This window comes from Halichoerus grypus, chromosome 3, assembly GCF_964656455.1.
Source record: "Halichoerus grypus chromosome 3, mHalGry1.hap1.1, whole genome shotgun sequence".
In the NCBI taxonomy this organism is placed as follows: Eukaryota; Metazoa; Chordata; class Mammalia; order Carnivora; family Phocidae; genus Halichoerus; species Halichoerus grypus.
In genome coordinates this window covers 77,007,829-77,026,690 of record NC_135714.1, presented here as the reverse complement: position 1 = coordinate 77,026,690, position 18,862 = coordinate 77,007,829, and the positions used below count along the sequence as shown (strand labels likewise).

At 33.7% G+C, this 18,862-nt stretch overlaps 1 protein-coding gene across 11 annotated transcripts in view; it reads right to left on the bottom strand.

Annotated features, from left to right (window-relative positions):
- The window catches only part of PDLIM5 (PDZ and LIM domain 5), a 204,701-nt gene that overhangs the window by 78,072 nt on the left and 107,767 nt on the right, over positions 1–18,862 (bottom strand). For 4 of the 11 annotated variants that reach the window (XM_078068975.1, XM_078068979.1, XM_036091851.2 and 1 more), the window contains exons 4-6: positions 11,012–11,054; positions 9,004–9,422; positions 52–69 (exon numbers count right to left, since the gene is read on the bottom strand). In XM_078068975.1, the coding sequence (XP_077925101.1) occupies positions 52–69; positions 9,004–9,422; positions 11,012–11,054 (480 nt within the window). The remainder of the gene's footprint in view (positions 1–51; positions 70–9,003; positions 9,423–11,011; positions 11,055–18,862) is intronic. The other 7 variants (XM_036091933.2, XM_036091915.2, XM_036091869.2 and 4 more) reach the window with 3 other exon arrangements.

Genomic DNA, 18,862 nt, shown 5'->3' with positions numbered 1-18,862 from the left:
TTTCTATGCTAACATAAAATAATATAAATACCTATTCAAGAGAAAGTTTACCGTTTAGGTGGGGTTTTCCTTTTAATTGACAGAAGAAGGCAGCAGAAGAGAGATTCCAGCATAAAGAAAAGGAAAAGAATAAGAAAAGAAGGAAAATAATGAGAATTGCAACGTCCACAGGAGTTTAAAAAATTTTTTTGAAATTACTTGTATTGTTCTTCCACCTATCTTATGCCTAACAAAACACAGGTATGGACTATATTCACAACCACTGTTAAATATCAACATATTCCCAAAATGTATTGGCTTTCACAAAATTAAATGACCATATCTTCACTACGCCCAGGAACTAAGAATGGTTTAGTACAGGCTGTCAGTAATTCCAAACACAATTTTGAAAAGGGTCAGAACTGTTACTTTCTATGGTTTTCTCATTCATGTGTATAGATATCCCTCATCCTAAATAAAGTTGCGTGCAGGTTCAGTGTAGGGAATAAGAGCTATGGTATATGGGAAACCAATGAAATAGTTATCAAAACACCAACATGTAAATCTTGGCTCTATGACTTTACAGATGTGTGATTTTGGACAAGTCACTGAGCCTCACTGAGCCTGTTTTTTCATTTATAGATGAGTATATCACATACTAAGTGGCATTGTTCTAAGCGTTAAATGAAATAATATATGTGAAAGGGATTAGTAAACTACAGAATTCAAGAACTTTGAGTTTGCTAAGAACATTCATTTTTCTATTAACAAAGCATAAACATTAAGGAATTTATAATGTATATTAATACTTTAGCCTAAGATCTCCTGAACATAACGAATACTCCGTTCTCTCCCCCCGCCTTCCCCCACCGCCCCCCCCAAGACACGACAAATGCAAACTTTTGGAAGCCTTGAGTCTAATTCCAGGAGAGAAAAAGGAGCCTAAGTCTGGACTAGCAGACTACTGCCGTAAGATCCAAGCAGAGAAAGTGTTCAAAGAGTATCAGATGTGGGTGGCAACACCTTCTGGGTGTAACTCATTGCTAGAAAATCATAGGTACTATCAGAATGCCACTGGACTGTTGTCATTTTAATAGTTACACTACCAAAACTGTGTCGGTATACTAGAAGAATTTTTGCCCAGTGAACAACATGATAGGATTAACATTAACACTGGCTTTAAAAAGACAGGCAACAGTTTCAAGCATGACATCCTTCACGTAGTGTGTGTTTTATGCAAGTCATTTAACTTCTCCAAATCTCGATTTTACCCATCTGAGAAAAAGGGATTGCATCTACCTTAAAGAGCTGCTTTGAGGAATAAATAAGATCAATAATGTATGTAAAGTGTTTTCCAAAGTACCTAGTGCACAGTAATGATCACATAATGTATTCTTTTATGATGCCTAAAAACATTATTTGAAACGCGTATTTTAAGACTATGGGTCATCCACATATATAAAGAACAGAACAGGGGCGCTGCGGTGGCTCAGTGGCTAAGTGTCCAACTCTTGGTTTCCGCTCAGATTCAGGTCACAATCTCATGGGTCATGAGACTGAGCATGTTGGGGCTCTGAGCTCGGTGGGAATCTACTTGAGATTCTCTCCCTTTGCCCCTGTCCCCATGCGCGTGCCTGTATGCTCTTTTCCTCAAATAAATCAATCTTGAAAAATAAATAACAGAATAAATAATATTTACACACAAAATACTTATAGGTTATGGCAAAATTTTAAGATCCCTGAAGTGAAATATCTAATATTTTACTATTAATTACTTTACTAATTACTTTTACTAAAAACCTAATCCTTTTTAAGAGAGAATTTTAAAAAATTAGAATAGGTAGAGTACTTCATAAACACACTACATTTAGAAGATATAATTTCCTAAGCAGACAACTCTTTATCTTATGCAATTACTCGAAAAACTTCCTATTTAGCTACTAAAATTAAAGTTTAAATTTCTCTATAATTAGTGAATGTAGTTTACTCTTAAATGGTGCCAATTTCAACTATAAGATTATGTTATTTCCTACAAAAGGTTTGGTCTGTAAAAATACAAAACAGTGGTGTCAAGCTAAGAATAAGTACAATAAGAATAATAAAATGACACAACTTAAGAATACATTTTAGCCATGACATACTTGCAAAAAGCATGGTACACGTTAGACTCTCTGATATTCACCACAGCTTAAGGCCTTGTGTTAAGGAATATGAAGTTTCTAAACATTTACTTAGCTTTTCTGGCTTTGACACTCTAAGCTCTGATGACTATGATAAAAGAAGAGCGTCATCTCAATGATTTCATTTTTAAAAATATTTTTGAGCTAGAACATAAATTTAACTATCAAAAGCAAATAATTTATTTCAAAATATAGATATCACAATTAGCAACTTTATTCAAACTTTTAAAAAAATACTAAACAAGAGAGGCCCAAACTATGTCTCTAACTCCAGTATACACGGTCTACAATACTTATCTATCTCCCTGAAGGTTCAGCTTACTAATTTTTTCCACTGCCGAAGTGGAAAACACACCCACTGATTTATATGAAGTTCTTTAGTATGAACAACATGTTTCTTAGGCTCCTTAACAAATCTGAAAATTCTAGCATGGAGAAGACACTCACAAAGTTTGCTGGTGGTATTGAATTGAAAGTAAGATGGAAAGTTAAAGAGAGACAATAATGAAAATTACAAAAGGAAACACTGATTAGGTACTTACACGGTGCCAGGGTTACTGAAGGAGGAATAATACACACAAAAAATATGTAATAGAGTAGACATTGATGTTCCCAGGATAATGGAAAATGGACAAATATGAGGCAAAAAAAAAGGGGGGGGGAAGAAAGAAAAGGGAAAGGAAAAAGAAGAAAATAAAAAATGAAATAATGAAATTCAAAACAATGAATTTACATGAAGATATTACACAAAACATCATGCTTCAAAATAAACATGTAAACACAGACAAACAAAAATGAACAAATGTTAGTCAAAATTCTGTTATACTGTTAACAGAGAAAGATCCACTATTTAAAAATATCTCTAGGTTGATTTAATTCATTTTAGCATGAATCCAAATTCCTATTATGTTCCTAACAAAAGGCAGAGAATAAAATAATTACTGGATGTAATATGTAGAAACAGAACATTTTAGAATCACTTAAAATCAGAGAATAGGAGAAAGTCTTTCACTCACATAATATGTGAAGTATATATTAATAGCAAATGTAATCTTCTCACAAAAATTATCCTGAATCATTAAAAACTTAACCCCCACCAAAAAATCACTATATCGTACACCTAAAACTGTATGTTAACTGGGACTAAGATAAAAACCTAAAAAGCCCAAAAAATTATTCTGAAACAAATATTATAAAGAAATAACATGCTATTTGATTTTTCTCTTATTTTTTAAAAATGTGATTATAATGGAAAATATAGGAAACATACTGGATCATAAATAATAGGCTATCACTTAATTTTCATACTCTCCTCTGTCATTACTGCTCTTATTCACAGGCAAATCCCAGTAAGTTTAGAACTGATTTGTAGGAACTCATGCTTTTGTATTATTAGTGACCTAATTATTACCCAAAATGGCATGTCTGATATGATATAGTAAAGGAACTATATTAATAACATCTGAAAAAGGAAAATCTCAAAACATAATTCATTCACACAGCCTATTAACTGTACAATCATTAAAAACAAATATATACCATTACGGATAGAGAAGATTGAAATATAAACTCTACATAGTTTGTCAACACACTATTGAATCAATCCTGAAATGAAGTTTAGTCAGAGTAACTAGCAATTCATTATGAATGTAGTGACAAAAACTGCCTACCGGTTTTAGTACTAAGACTGCTCAGTGTAGCTGTTTTTCCTACATATATACCAAAGTCAGTTTCATAAACTCTACAGAGGGCTGAGTTTCACTGTATGGGGGTGGGATGCAGGACTAAGTTGATCTTAATATTTACTGATAGGTACTCTGCTCTAGCCACAATGCAAAGCACACCTTCCTCTGCGTTGCTATTTTAAATAGCAGGGAAATAGCTTTCAAAATAACCTCCCCTGAACAGAATTCTAGATACATATTTAAACGTTTTTAAGTTTAGGGGAGAAGTTTTATATTACCGTGAAGTTGGGAGGGAAACATTATATGGTGTAGAGAGTGGCAACAAGTGGAGACTTGATTGGTTTCAACCTAAAGATGCCGATTTGTATATATCGAACAAATATCTCCAAGCATTTCAGAAAATGCACCCAAGCGGAACGGCCCATCATACACTGCAATGGCATTTGTGCCAATGTGCCCATGAGAAGACCTGGCTTCACAACCCCTGGCTATGCTGCCCACTTGCCCTGTGCCCTGGACAAGGTGCAATCTACAGAAGCCTCTCTCGCCTGAACACTGAAATGGATTACGATTTCTTTTTCTTTCAGACTTCTTGTAAGGGCTTTTGTTTAATATATTTAAAGTCACTCTGAAAACCATACAAACAAAGATTTGTTGTTAGGATAGATCTCCTAACTGATATAAAAAAAAAAAAAAAAGTACTATCAAACCCAACTGTACTTTATGCACATTATTCATTCACACTGACTCAACCCATTTAAAAACAAATACTAGTTCAATGTAACAGAAATAAGCCAGGGTCACAGTCAGGTGATGCAGAGGAAAGCATGTCAAACTGGCTTCAAAAAACCTAAGCTTTAGTCTTAATCACTTACAAGATGCATGACCTGAAAAAATTAAGTAACCTCTCAGTGTTCAAAGTTCAAATGAGAATTAAATCACATAATGCATCCAGAAGCACCTAGCACAATGGACAGTAATACCTAATAAATTAATGAATCTGAATCCTGAATTTAAAAATATACATATTTAACCTCCATGCTTATATTTATTTTTCCAAGGCCCAATTTTTCCCCTTTACGAAGAAAATTGTTTGTTATGGAATCTAGTAACTAGTCAAATTCTTTGTGTATAAGAATTTAAGTAATACATTAGGGCTGAACTGTTTCACTAGTACACTAGTATGCTATATTCCCATGTGTATGGAACATGGAACTATTCAATTAGTGGGACTACAGCCACACTGGAATAAAGTTGTTCTAATAATCTGATCGTTAATTCTCTGATATGCCTAAAAGAGTTAAATATTATATATTTCTAATTCTAATCTACATTTTGATGATAAATTTCAGCATATGCTCACACTAATCATAACACAAAATTATCTAATGTGATTTTTATCTATTTTTAAGGCTATTAAACACCAGCCAGTGTACCATCAAGACCAACAGTTACAATAGCGAGGTTTTAAAGGTATTCCACAGTGATTCCGAATGTCTGTGCCAACTACCTATGACATTTAATAAGTCAGTAACTATCTCTCTTAATTAATTTCAAAGGTATATATAAACTTTCTATCATCCAGTGACACACAACTGTACATGTAGAGGTCTAAAACTTCCAGCAACATTGTTGAAAAAATCAAAAAGGTTCTTAAGAGACTTTAACCTGGGAAACACTGGTTTGTGATATGAATTTGGAAAACAATTCAGTTTTATATGTTTTTTGCTAGTGGTACATATGTTTATGCTTTCTCTTGTATCTTTCTCTTTGTCTTCTAAATAGTCTCAACTGACACAAATTACATTCCCCCAAGCATTACGTCTTATAAACCACTACAGAGCAAACCCCACATACATTTTATGGCAAAAGTTAAATACTATTATTTATTACCATAGAGCAATTCACTACAACATAGCAATGCAAACCAAACTTATTGAAAACACTAAATGTTTTTTTTAAATGACAGCTGTTTTGCAAAATGTTAATTTTGCAAAAATCAGACACATTCATGCTGTTTACTCATATATAAATCACCATATTTCCTCTCCAGTAATGTGGATACTAACTTTGTCACTTGTGTTTTCTGTAAAGAGAAAAGCATTTTAAAATATTACTATCATATCATATTTTGTATCTTCCAAGGCCAGGGTCTTCAAAATAACATATTGGAACTGTTAGAAGAAATTGCAGCCAACAAAATTGAAATTAATAAAGGATACATGAAGGACTTACCTCTTGAAAGCAGTGGCACATTATAATGCAAGGGCATACGGAAAGGGAAAAGGTAAATTAAACTTAAAACTACTTGATGCAAAATAGCTTTCCTTCCAGTTTGGAATATAAAGTCTCATTTTGTTCTAAGTAGAGTAAAGAGGGAGAGGAGTAAGGAAAACAGCAAGTCAAGACCAGTAATTTCTATATGTAGAAGAAAGATTAAAAATTTCTTAAAGTGCCTTGTTCATTATTATTTATAAGAAGGAACAAGAACACTTACATAGCATTATTAAGAAATCTTCTAAAACTATCAACATATAGATTTCATACTTAACGATGAATAACAATTTCTCAGTAGTAATGCATAATGAATAAACACTTATTTGTGTCTTATGTTAATTAATCTCATATAAATTTGGGTGAGACACCTACCAAATTGGCAAAGTGGTCAGTTACTTTAAATCACTTAAAGACTAATAATCTTTCTGCTTTGAGGAAAAAGACAACTTAAGAATTTAGCTTTATACCCTTCTGAACTCTTAAATTTTTGGTTACTGGCATATATTATTTTTAAAATAAAAATTAATTAATAAAAAGTCACAACTCTCAACTTCGAAAAAGTTTTGTTGCAGATCTTTTGTAACATTATAAAAATATGAAAAATGTACTAATCACATAATTAGTAAATAGTCTGACAATGATTTCAGAAAAAGTTTGATACCTGATGAAGGAAATGCTTTCATCAATACCACAAAACACCTATTCTTCAAAATGACAGATCACTAACTAGTAAAGAGGGTGATTTATTTTTGATTTCTCTAATCTAAATGTAGTAAGAGAAATGTCAACTGCAAATTTGTCTTAGACACCACACTTTGTTTTCAGACTAATCAAGTTTTCATTGTCCTAACATCTGGACAACATTTGAAATCAACCTATTTTTAAATATACCCAGTTTGCTAATGTGAAGCAGTACTTTGCTTGTTAATGATGTAAAACATGTAATAACCGCCCTTCCCCTGAAGTCTTGCACAGTGCTAGCCACAGCCACGTGCTCAATAATCACAGGTCCACTGATTAAAAAGGCACCATTGAGGCCTTATTACCACACCACTGCCTACGGTTTCAGTTTGAAAATAATAAGCTTTAAATCATTTTAAGTTTAATCATCAAAGTTGTACCTATAAAACAAAAGTTTAAGCTTCATATTCATATTTTCATGTTTTAAATGTATTACTTTTCCATAACCTCAACTTATTTTTACCTGTACATTAAGAGTATCTTATATGAGTCAGGAGATTTTTTTTCCTTAAAAAAAAAAAAAAAAAGACTATTTTACTGTACATTAAGAGTATCTTATATGAGTCAGTAGATTTTTTTTCCTTAAAAAAAAAAAAAGAAGAAGACTATTTTATAAAATTTCAAGAAATGTTAGTAAGGAGAAATATTTTTGTTCAGACACTTCTTCCAGTGGACCTTTTTACACTGAAACTGGAACTTAATAAACATAGTAAACTTCTGCTTTTAGTTTTCTACAGGGCCAACAATTTGACAGGCAGCATCTTCTCAGAATATCTCCTTTGATCACTCTAAATTCTATTGTCTTAAAATAGACATACAAAAAAATACAACCAATCACACCTCAACACTATATACTATTTCTCTTCCTCAAATAAAAGAAGAAATAGCGTTCTTTGAAGGACACTAATTTTCCTCAATATATACGTCAAAACTTTAAAAAGCCACCCACAACCACAAAAACAGTATGTTCCGAGCAGTAGCTGGTCTTCCAGACCTCCTGCTCTTTCTCTCAGCTGCAGCCTGGAGCCCTGCCACCTTCTTTTCAAAGCCCCACGGTTGCCATGGCAGCGGTGCTACAGAAAGCACAGCTCCTTCATTACGTGAATTAACATTCGGAAGGGATTATCTCAGAAAGGACCTATGCACGAAATTATTTTAATTACATTTTCCTGGGAACTGGCATTGGTAAAAACCATCATGCATGCAGATGATTTCCCTTTGTTTCCCTTTTAAAGTACATTTTTGCCACAATAAATCTGATCAAAATGATTTTACAAAAACGACTCTGGCTTCAAGTATAGTCACGGAATTCCAAAAAGAATAAGATGACCATCTATAAATGGAAGCTGCTGAAAATGCACTTCAACCAATGTTTTTAAATGCCTCAAAGGAAAAAAATCATAGGGAACAGATTTTCAGAAACTTCCACTGACATTATATAGTTAGTGTCCACTTCTGTAAATCCATTCATTTTAAAAAAACCTTTACAATGAAAACATTCTCTAATCTGCTTCTGATGTTTGTGAGGCATCCTCTGATGCTATTGTTCTGTCATTACTGTTTGCTTTTACAGACTAAATTCTAGCTTAAGCTTATCTGAAAAGAATGTTGCTGGCTATCTGACCTAAGCTAATGCATCTTACGAAGACATGAGTCAAAACTAAATTTGTTTTCTGTCTTTAGACTACTTCCTAGAAAAAAAGCTTCTTACAAGCTCTTCATTTCCTCTCCTTAGGGTGAGATACATAAGTTGACACAACTGTAACCACTCCGTTTAAACTTTTGGTGACTAATAAAAGGATGGAAAAAATGAGAAAGAAAGACTCAAGGTCGGCCTTGCATTGTAAGTACCAGCTGCTCCATGTTATGCCAGGACTTGAAAAGAGTTACAGAGTAGTATGTTACGTGGTTCATAACATGTCAAAATGCATTACTTGGGTTTTGATTAACCTATAATTGCCTTGCAGAAAGTGCTATATGTATATACTATAAAGCTACATGTTAATGAAGCAAATAAAACTTCATCTCCTTTCCTTCAAATTGAAGAACTGCTGATGGGGGGGGGGGGGTGTAAATTATCTCCTGGAAATTGCCTGAAAGAAGAGTTTTGATAAGAGCAGAAAGCACCCTTGGCGACCTACCCATTTTGCTGTTTAATGTCCCCCTGGGATCCTCTTCTCTGCCCCTCTGCTAGCTCCTGAGCAGTCTCGGAACACAGGCTGGTGACTGTGGGCTGCCGTGGGACATTAACTGCAGGTTTACCAGCGCTCAGTGCAGACGAATGCTGGTCAGCACTAAGACTGGCATTAGCATGCGGTCCAGATGCAGCAAATGAGGGAGGAGTGACAGCAGCCACGGGTGGAGGGGAAGCATGTGATGAAGTGTTCGCATGGGCTGGGGTGAAGGCGGACGATGGTGATGGGATGGATGTGACTTTTGGTGAAGACACAGAACCAAAGGGTCGTGGTGCCTTATTGTAGGCCATGTTGGTTGTGGAAGTGACTTTGGACACAGCAGGAGATGTAATGGGCACAGGTTTAACTACTTCTTTAGGTTCTCCCTATGTAAAATAAAAATAAACATACACAAAAACACACCAAATACATGCAAAATAGATTCACTGAAAAAAACACATAGCTAGTTTTCAAAAAGAGAAACACAATCATGTTAGCAGCCCAAACCTTACTTGTTTCTAGGTAAAAACAATGAGCATAACACACATGCCAACTGATCCCAACATGCATAACACAGATGCACACGATGAGTGTATTTTTTTATAAAAATGAAAGAAGTTTCAAAATATTTAGGAACTAGAGTAGGAAAACTATCAAAATGCCTAAATGCCATCATAAGTGTCAACAGACACTTTAATTTTCCAAAAGGAAAAAATTTTAAATACCCCACAATAAACAAAATTGTGCTAACCAAACATTTATTTTAAAATATCCAGTCCTGATTATAATTTCATCTTTCAAACATGTTTAATTATTCTCCAGAGTACAATTATTTGATTCATGCAGAAAAAAACGCATATTTCTAAGTCTCCTATTTAAAAAAAAATTTAAACAGAAGGAAAAGATCATTTTCTCATCTAACTCAGAAATGTGCACATTCTAATGAATTACTTTGAATGAAGATATTGCTTAAAAGAAAAATCTCAACAATCCACCTGTTTCTCTCTCTGGAATGTTTTGAGATATTATTTGGAGATGGAATAAAAATTCTTTCCCTCTTCCAAAATAAAAAGTTACATGAGGAAAAAAAATTATCTTAGATGTTTCTTTATTGCCATTTATCAAAGAAAAATTAACTACTAAGAAAGATCAATTCCTCCTAAAATTAACATAGTTTGTGTTTGCAAACCCTATCCCAAAGAAAGTGTGAAGTTTAAAAACAAAACAAAACAAAAGGTCAAGCTTCTATGACATTCAAGAATAAATTCCTATTCACCCTACCATCCCAAAAGAAAACAAATTCTTTTAAAAACCTACAAAGGTAGCCCTATTATATTTAATTTTAAGAAAAAAAATAAGTAATCTAAATTAACCTTGTAGAAATAATAAAAGCTAATTGAGGGGGAGGGAAGTAACTAAATGTCTCAGCAAATCAGTATAAGTAATTCAATGGAAAGGCACAAATAAAATTAAGGAGAAAATCCCCCAAAGTATAAACCAGCTGTATTATGAAAAATGGTTTGGGACAATTTGAGGATATATATGACAGAAAAAAGGTACTTGCCAATAACCTAATCCAGAATACTCTGAAAATGTAATTAAAAACCTATTAATATTACTAATAAAATGTTATCAAAGACTTGTGATACTCATTTTCAGTAACCACCTTTCTCCTTAAAACATGTGAATAAAGATAGGCAAATTAAAAGTGAATGTGAATGTAAGAAATATGGAAATAAGATAATATATGGCATTAGAAATCATGTTTTAATAATATTGGTATAATTACAGATGTTAATTATGTATGTGTTGATTTCCATCCCTCACCCCCCACAATCTTTAAAGGAAAAGAACTGTAAGGAAAATTGTATTGAAACTATAAATTGTCAGTATGGCCTAAGACAAGGAATGGAAATGACAGGGATTCAGGAGGGACTATCAAGTGGTACCTAGTAATACCAGATGAGAAACACACCTTCTGCACGGGAACTGGCTCAGGCTTGGGTGTAGCAGATGCCCTGAAGGGAAAAAAAAAAAAAAGAAAAAGTAAAAAAAAAACACATAAATTTTTGCAAACATCTTATTAATAGAATTTTTATTAGTATACACCTTAATATATTAAATAATCAGAATTTATAGTTTCATATCATAGTCTTGACTATTTGTCTCTACTAATTAATTAACTCATGTAACTCAAATGCTGCAGGTACCTATACCCTTACACACTGGGTATTCATTAGTTATCTACACACTCAAATGAGGAAAGACAAACACCAATTGTGTTTCCTAATGCACCTGTGTTTAAGCTTTCAATTAAGGTTATTCCCCACCCAAAACTGAAAAGTATAATAAACAGACCTTCTCATCCTTGCGTGGTTCCTGAAATATCCACTCTGAACCTCTATCTCTAATAAGTATCTGCCTTTTCTCCTAACATCTGAGAACACGACCACAGGATATTGGGTCTCTCTGAAGATAATGAATAAATTCTGGTTGAACTGAGTCACCAAATAAGTATTTATTTTGTATTTATATTCTTAAGTGCTTGTGCAAGGTAATATATTTGTTATGCTAAAACTAAACGGTAAGTTCTTCCATTAGGCTGTAATTTCAGTGAAGGAAATGACCATATCCCATTTGTGTCTCTATACCAGCACTGTGCCTGGCATGTAGTAAGTCATCAGTAATGAGTGTGGAAAGGAGAGAACAAGGAAAGAAGGGCAAAACTCCATGCATAGAACATATTTCCAAATTCAAATTATTTCCGATATATGCTTTTTTATTAGGTTAGCATGGACTAACAGTAACAATTTGGTTAGCATGGACTAATAGTAACAATAATTGATTTGGAGCAACTATCACATATAATCATGACAAATAACCAAAGTAGCAACTATCCTTAGGCCCATTTTTCAGATGAGGTATTTCAAAGTTTAGAGTAAGTAAATTACATAGGATACAGCTGGCTGGCAGTTCTTATATATTACAATATACTAGCTGCAGTCTAGTAACTAAATGATTGGGAAAGCTAAAGGCTATTTACCCAGTATTAAGGTACATTATGTTTAATAATGCCAGAAGCAATGTGACTCCTCTTATAATACAGGCTGCAGATAAGACATCAAGTGCAAAATTCAAGAAATGTAACCACAGTATGTAAATAAGTGATAACAATTTAAGCTACAAACCATGAGATTGTTTTACTTAACAGAGATAACAGATCACCAACGGAAGAAGCTAGCATAGGATATTTGATCTCTATAAGTATAACCTAATAATGAACTCCGATCAACATTTTTAGCAGCAACTGAATTTTCCAGTAACAACTAATTTGGTTAGTTAGGACAAGCACTGACTGAATAATTGGTTAACCTAATGAGAGGCCACAATGGATGCTAACATTCAGTTACTACAATATAGAATTATACTCTGTGAAGTTGCATAACTTTCCATGTGTACTCTCAAAAAGAAAATTTCTCTTTTAGCTTATAGGGTTATTATAATAAGCAAAGGAAACAAGTTCAAGTACAGAACAGTGGAATCTTCCTTTCATTGAAATTTCACAATGAGATGTAATCACAAAGGATCTACTCATTAAAACCACCCAAGACATTATTGGAAGTTTGCCATAATAGGATGGTTTCCTTTTTCATCTGGACACTTAAAGGTGCATGGAACTCTTCTAGCAACATAAAAACAGTCTATAAAAAAGAACTTGATGTTTAACAGTCACCAAGTTTCCAAACAGAATAAAATGCATATATCCTAGGTCTATGAAAACAAACCCCTTAGTTTTTCCCAGGTGTTAGTTCTTAACCAATGTTAGCAACAATAACAAGAACCTCCGAATGGTTAGTTTACTTAATTTTGGAATCCAACCTCTTAATTTTGTTGAGAAAGCACAGAATAATAATAGTTCTAAAATACTTTATGTATTGGAAGTTCAACAAAAATACTGTACTGCTTGAAATCTTGAATTCACAAAAGAACTTAAAATCTGAAACTTGAATCTATGTGCCCTGCTTACCTTCTGATAAAGTCTCACAAGTGCAACTACCTGAACTAAGACAAGCAGTCAGAGAAAAAAAAAAAAAATGGATAACACACCCTCAAAATCCCAGAATTGAGTCCATTACACATTAAAAACACAAACATCATTTTGTTGGGAAAAGACAGACTTACTTATAATGAAATGTCAAATAAAGTAGTTGGCACTAGGTGCAATAAAAATTAGTTCCTTGGGTTTAAATATTTAAATAACCACCAAATGAGTGGTTATTTAGATTTAGATTTCCTTAAAGTTACTTCATCACACGACATGCAGGTATTCATCTGACCTGTGAATATTTATAGGAGCTCATACTTTAAGCCATATAGTTTTTTTAACCCTTCTATTTAAAATGGCCCTCATTTTATTTTTTTTTTAATTTTTTAAAATTTAACTGACATTTCTTTTTTAAGATTTCATTTATTTGTTTATTTGACAGACAGAGAGACAGTACAAGCAGGGGGAGTGGAAGAAGGAGAAGCAGGCTCCCCGTTGAGCAAGGAGCCCTAAACAAGGCTCAATCCCAGGACCCTAGGATCATGACCCAAGCCGAAGGCAGACCTTCAACCAACTACGCCACCCAGGCGCCCCTAAAATGGCCCTCATTTTAGAGTATGGTTTTGCTTTTTGGAGTAAAGAGAGGTCAAACTGTCCACATTAAAAATATTTGGAAGAACATTTTTAACACACAGTATATGTACCTATAACACACATTAGTTACATTTTAAAAGATCAGTATGTAAGTGTATTTATCTTATATTTAAGTGTATTTTTTACTTAAGTGTATAAGTATAATTACATACTCTTATGACACTAAAATTACTGTGCTTTGAGAAATTAAAATACATGACAAATGAAATCTGCAAAATTAATGAACAGCATTAGTACCAGCTTTAAAAAAATCAAACTTTACTAATTATTACAAAATAACAAACTAAGATATAGACCAACTTTTGTTCTCAAGTGTGTAGAGATTTTTTAAAATGCTAATACAAAATGTTTGTGAGAATAGACGTTGTTGGAAAAACTACACATTAATACAGCTCTCTTGAAAAATAATTTGGCATTTATTTATAAAAAGCCTTGAAGAAAGCTCGTGCCCTTTGACATAATAATCAATTTCTGGGAATCTATCATAAGGAAACAACCTGAAATATGGAAAGGGCTTTATGTATAAAAATATTCATTCCCTACTGTGTAACTTATAATAGTGAAAAACTGGAAACAACAGATTAAATACACAACAATGAGGAAATGGTTAATTGCAATAAAAACACAAGATGAAACATGCAATGATTAAAACCATTCTTTGAAAGAATCCCGAAATGCATGATAACATGTATTAAATGAAAAAAGGAAGATGTAAAATAGCATACCCAGTATGGTCAGTGCATGGAAAAAGCAGATGGAAACAGACTAACATTTTAGTAAAGGCTCTCTATGAATGATACTTGTTTTTTTCTCTTTTGTTTTCTGTTTTATGAAACATACATGTACTACTTTTTACAGTAAGTAAGACTATTTCTCAAAGTATGTTTCACGGAAAGCTACTTTTCAAAAACACAAAACAAAAAAGAGGTTCTGTTACCAAAGATATCTGGAAAACTTAAGTTATATAAGCATGTTAGCCACAGAGCTTCTCAGAGCCTTTAAATGCCTAAAGAAAAAAATACTGCAGATTGTTGTCCATACCCCTTTGTCGCATGGCATACTAATCTATTTAGAATACTTACTTATTTAGGAAACCTTTCTCAAGACTGGAGTTAGGGAAAAAACCCTCTGGGAAATGCTATTTTAAAGAAACAGTAAAGAAAGTAAATCCTTGTAAGTCTGAAATGTTTACTTAAGTCTCCTACAAGTGGCTAAAATAAAGGAAAAGAAGTATTATAATCCATACAATCCTCAAAACCTTTTGTCATACCAAATATCTTCTTTATCAAACTAGTGCTTTCTTTAACTGTGTTTAGTAAGTAAGATACCCAAAGATTATGAGAATAATGTAATCAATGTTTAAGGGAGGAAAATCCCATTTCCTTCACCAAACTGAAATATGTATTTCCTGTGTTCCCTGAGGAGAAAATCCTAATACATGAATAAGAAAAACTATTTCTCAAAATTAAGATTTTTCTTTCTTTAAAAAAAAATTATACTGAGCATCTGCTCCTTTAGAAATATCAGAGATTACTTAAAAGTGAATTTTTAAAAGACTTTTAAATAGATAAGCAGTTTTAAAAACTGAGGTATAATTAGTAAAAATTATTCCTACATTGTTCTCTTAAAATTCTGGGAAATACGCAACAGGGTAATATATCTCCATTTCAACCACAGCGATCATCACAAGTCACTTTTGTGTAGTGTGTGTTTCAAACCAGCAGAGATCCTGGCAATGGCTTAGTGCCATGGGCTCAACAATTTGCTTATTGTTCTCTCTTCTCTTAGTGTGAAGCCACTGTACAGGAGTAAGCCATGATGGTGAGAGACTAGTGCCTTGGCCCAACACTCTCCTCAGCTCATGGAATTCAAAGAACAAAGCCATCAGTGTGGCTAGAACAATCTATTTTGAAAGTTGATTGATTTTTGTGAGGGCAGCATCCAAAATAAAAAATCCCTGGTGCACTGCATCCAGTTTCAGAACTTCTGGCTACACAGTTGAAAGATTTCTATGTTATAATGGATTTTATTAGAAACTAGAATTGTGATGCCCTGGTTAGAATAATGTATAAGAAAAATAATGCCATAAATAAGCAATAGTTCTATCAGGGATTAGATTCAAAGGAGTCAAACAAAACTGCATCTTATGAACACCCAATGAATGGTGTTATATTTAAGTTATATAATGAATTAATGCATTTTTCTAACACTGCTTTATAAAATAATGTGCTTTTAGTTAAAAAAAATAGCCAATGAATGTTCACACTGGTATTTAAGAATGAGGAATTAAGCAACAGAACTAAGACTGATAAAAATTATTCACATTACTCATTATGTCTTGGTGACTCCTTCAACCATATCTAATATACTTAACTCATAAACAATCATACAGAAAACAGGAGGATTTTTAAGTTCCTCTTCTGTGAGATGAGCTCTATCTAAGTTTCCCACAGCATGGCCATCTTTGGGCTCACTGACCTCAAGACCCATAAACACTAGGGTACATCATTAATCACTTTAATTGCAAAGTTGTCAATTTGCAATAACAAAGCAACTCCAGAGGGGGAAAAAGTGAGCACTCAAGTGTGCAGAGGGATGTCTCCTTAAACAATTTCCCCATATTTTATTGTACTTCCAGTCTACTGCAAACTCAAAACTTAAACATTTAGATCACTTATGGCAACGTAGTCACGCTTTTTTCTAAACCATTTGAGAATATATGTAAGGATTAAATTTTCTGTAAATAAAGTACAAAAAAGTTATATCATAACACCTTTTAGCTTATAAAAGATTGTGCTCACCACATATACATGCACTCATACACATAGTCTCACTTTTGATTTCTCTCTCACTCTGCATCTTCTCTATCTTACCTACGGGGACTAATAAAGTACATTTTTTTCCTTTCGAAAGGGAGAAGGAACCCAAAGCTGGACAGATTTTGAACAGTAAGAGAAAGACAGGAAGAAGACAGAAGCAAGGGAATTGTGCTAGCCCATCTGAGACCCGAGACCCCCTCTGCTTGGGCTTGGCTTGAACCTGGGAGAGGCTCTGATAAATCCAGAACAAACAGTTGCCACTTGATAATTACTTCCATATGTGAGGATGAGGGGCTTTTGTTCTAAGCTCCTTCTCAGATGGTCATAGCAGTTGATGGGGTTTGAGAAGAAATTGTCATCAACCAATTCTAAATCAAGCCAGAAAAGGACAGAGGGAGGGAGGGAGAAAAAGTGGGAGGAAAAAAGGAAAGGACTTCTACTGAGCTTGCCTGACCTTCATGGGATACTATTTGGGGGCAGAGTGGGGGTTTGGGGGGAGGGAAGAATAGAGAAGGGAACATTAGGCAAATTTAAAATGATAAAGTATTTCCCAACATACAAATAATGACAGTATCAGTGTCAGCATTACATTACATTACCATTTACTGGGGCCTTACTAGGAACTCGACACTGAATTAAAGGCCTTATATATAATACCGTGCTTAATTTCAGAAATAAAGCCCAGAAATATTAAATAATTTGGACTGCTAATGCCAAGTTTAATGCCAATGTTCACATTTTCCTCCCTCTTATATATCCATCTCACCCAGCCAACAGATTAACAAATATTTCTTCTTCTCATGGTATGTGGCTTTATATTTTATGGTGGAAGTTCACAAATTCAATGCTATTAAGATCTTCAGAAATGCAAACTGAATACTGATCAATTTGAATAACTAGTTTTGGTGACAGTTTTGTATGTTACTTGACATCTTTCACTTGAGATCACTCCTTCAATCTCTCCAGTCATCAATATTTATTGAACTGCAGGCACTGTTCCAGCTATAGGGAATACAGTAGTAAACAAGGCAAAGAAAGTCCCTGCCTGAAATCTACATTCTAATGAAGGAGGCAGATAATAAGTAAATAAATAAGATAGTTTCATACAGTGTGATAAATGCAAAATTTCACATTTTTCTACTTGATTCTAGATTGAAGAAATTTTTTTTTACTCAAAGTTTATTTCTACAAGAATATTTTTAACAGGGTAAAGTTAGGTCTTCCATTCTGCCTCATGTCCACACTCAAAATAACCTCAGAACCACTGAAGGAAAAAAATGCATTTTTCTAACTAGTATTTATAAAAGAACTTCTGTCAGAAAGAACATTAAAGAAACTCTGTAGTATTTTAGATATGTTCAAGTTTAAATAAAAGGAACTTCAAAGTTCAGGATAATGCATTCTTATTTTTTTTTTTTTTAAAGATTTTATTTATTTATTTGAGACAGAATGAGAGAGAGAGAGCACATGAGAGGGGGGAGGGTCAGAGGGAGAAGCAGGCTCCCCGCCGAGCAGGGAGCCCGATGTGGGACTCGATCCAGGGACTCCAGGATCATGACCTGAGCCGAAGGCAGTCGCTTAACCAACTGAGCCACCCAGGCGCCCTAATGCATTCTTATTATCGGTAAAATTCTTTTACAGTGAAAATACTATTTCAGTAGAAATTTTAAATAAGTAATCTATTTTATATGCCCCACTGTTAAGAAATGGCAAACTTTACTGTAAAGGGCTAGACAGTCAATACTTTAGGTTTTGTGGGTCGTGGGATCTCAATTTAACTACTTAAAGGCTCTGTCAGAGCAAGAAGGATGATACAAATGTAAATGATTGAGCATGCCTGTGTTCCAATAAAACTTTATTCATATATACAGGTGGGGGACTAAATGTGACCAACCTCTGGTATAGATCATTTTATGGTTCTGATTATAACAAACCTTCTAGGAAATAATTCTATATGAGCATGGCTCTTTTGGACTCTAAGCCTCACAATTATTCTGCATAATAAAAAAATCCTAATTACAATTTGTTCAGACACTGACAGGTGTAAGAAATGAGAGTTTAGCTTCTCGTCATTCTTTCTGTGGTTGCTGGGTACTACCTGTCATTCCTTTTAAACCCTCTACTTCAAAGTTTCCTATTACTTGCAATTGAATGACCCATCTAAACTTCCAAATCACCTGTTCAAATAAAATTCACATCACATGGCACGGATATGAAGCTTGGTGAAGAGACAGAGTTAATGTTACTGGATTAAAGATGACATTTTAAGCACTATTTTTAACTCCACTACTCAGCACCTCAGTTCATT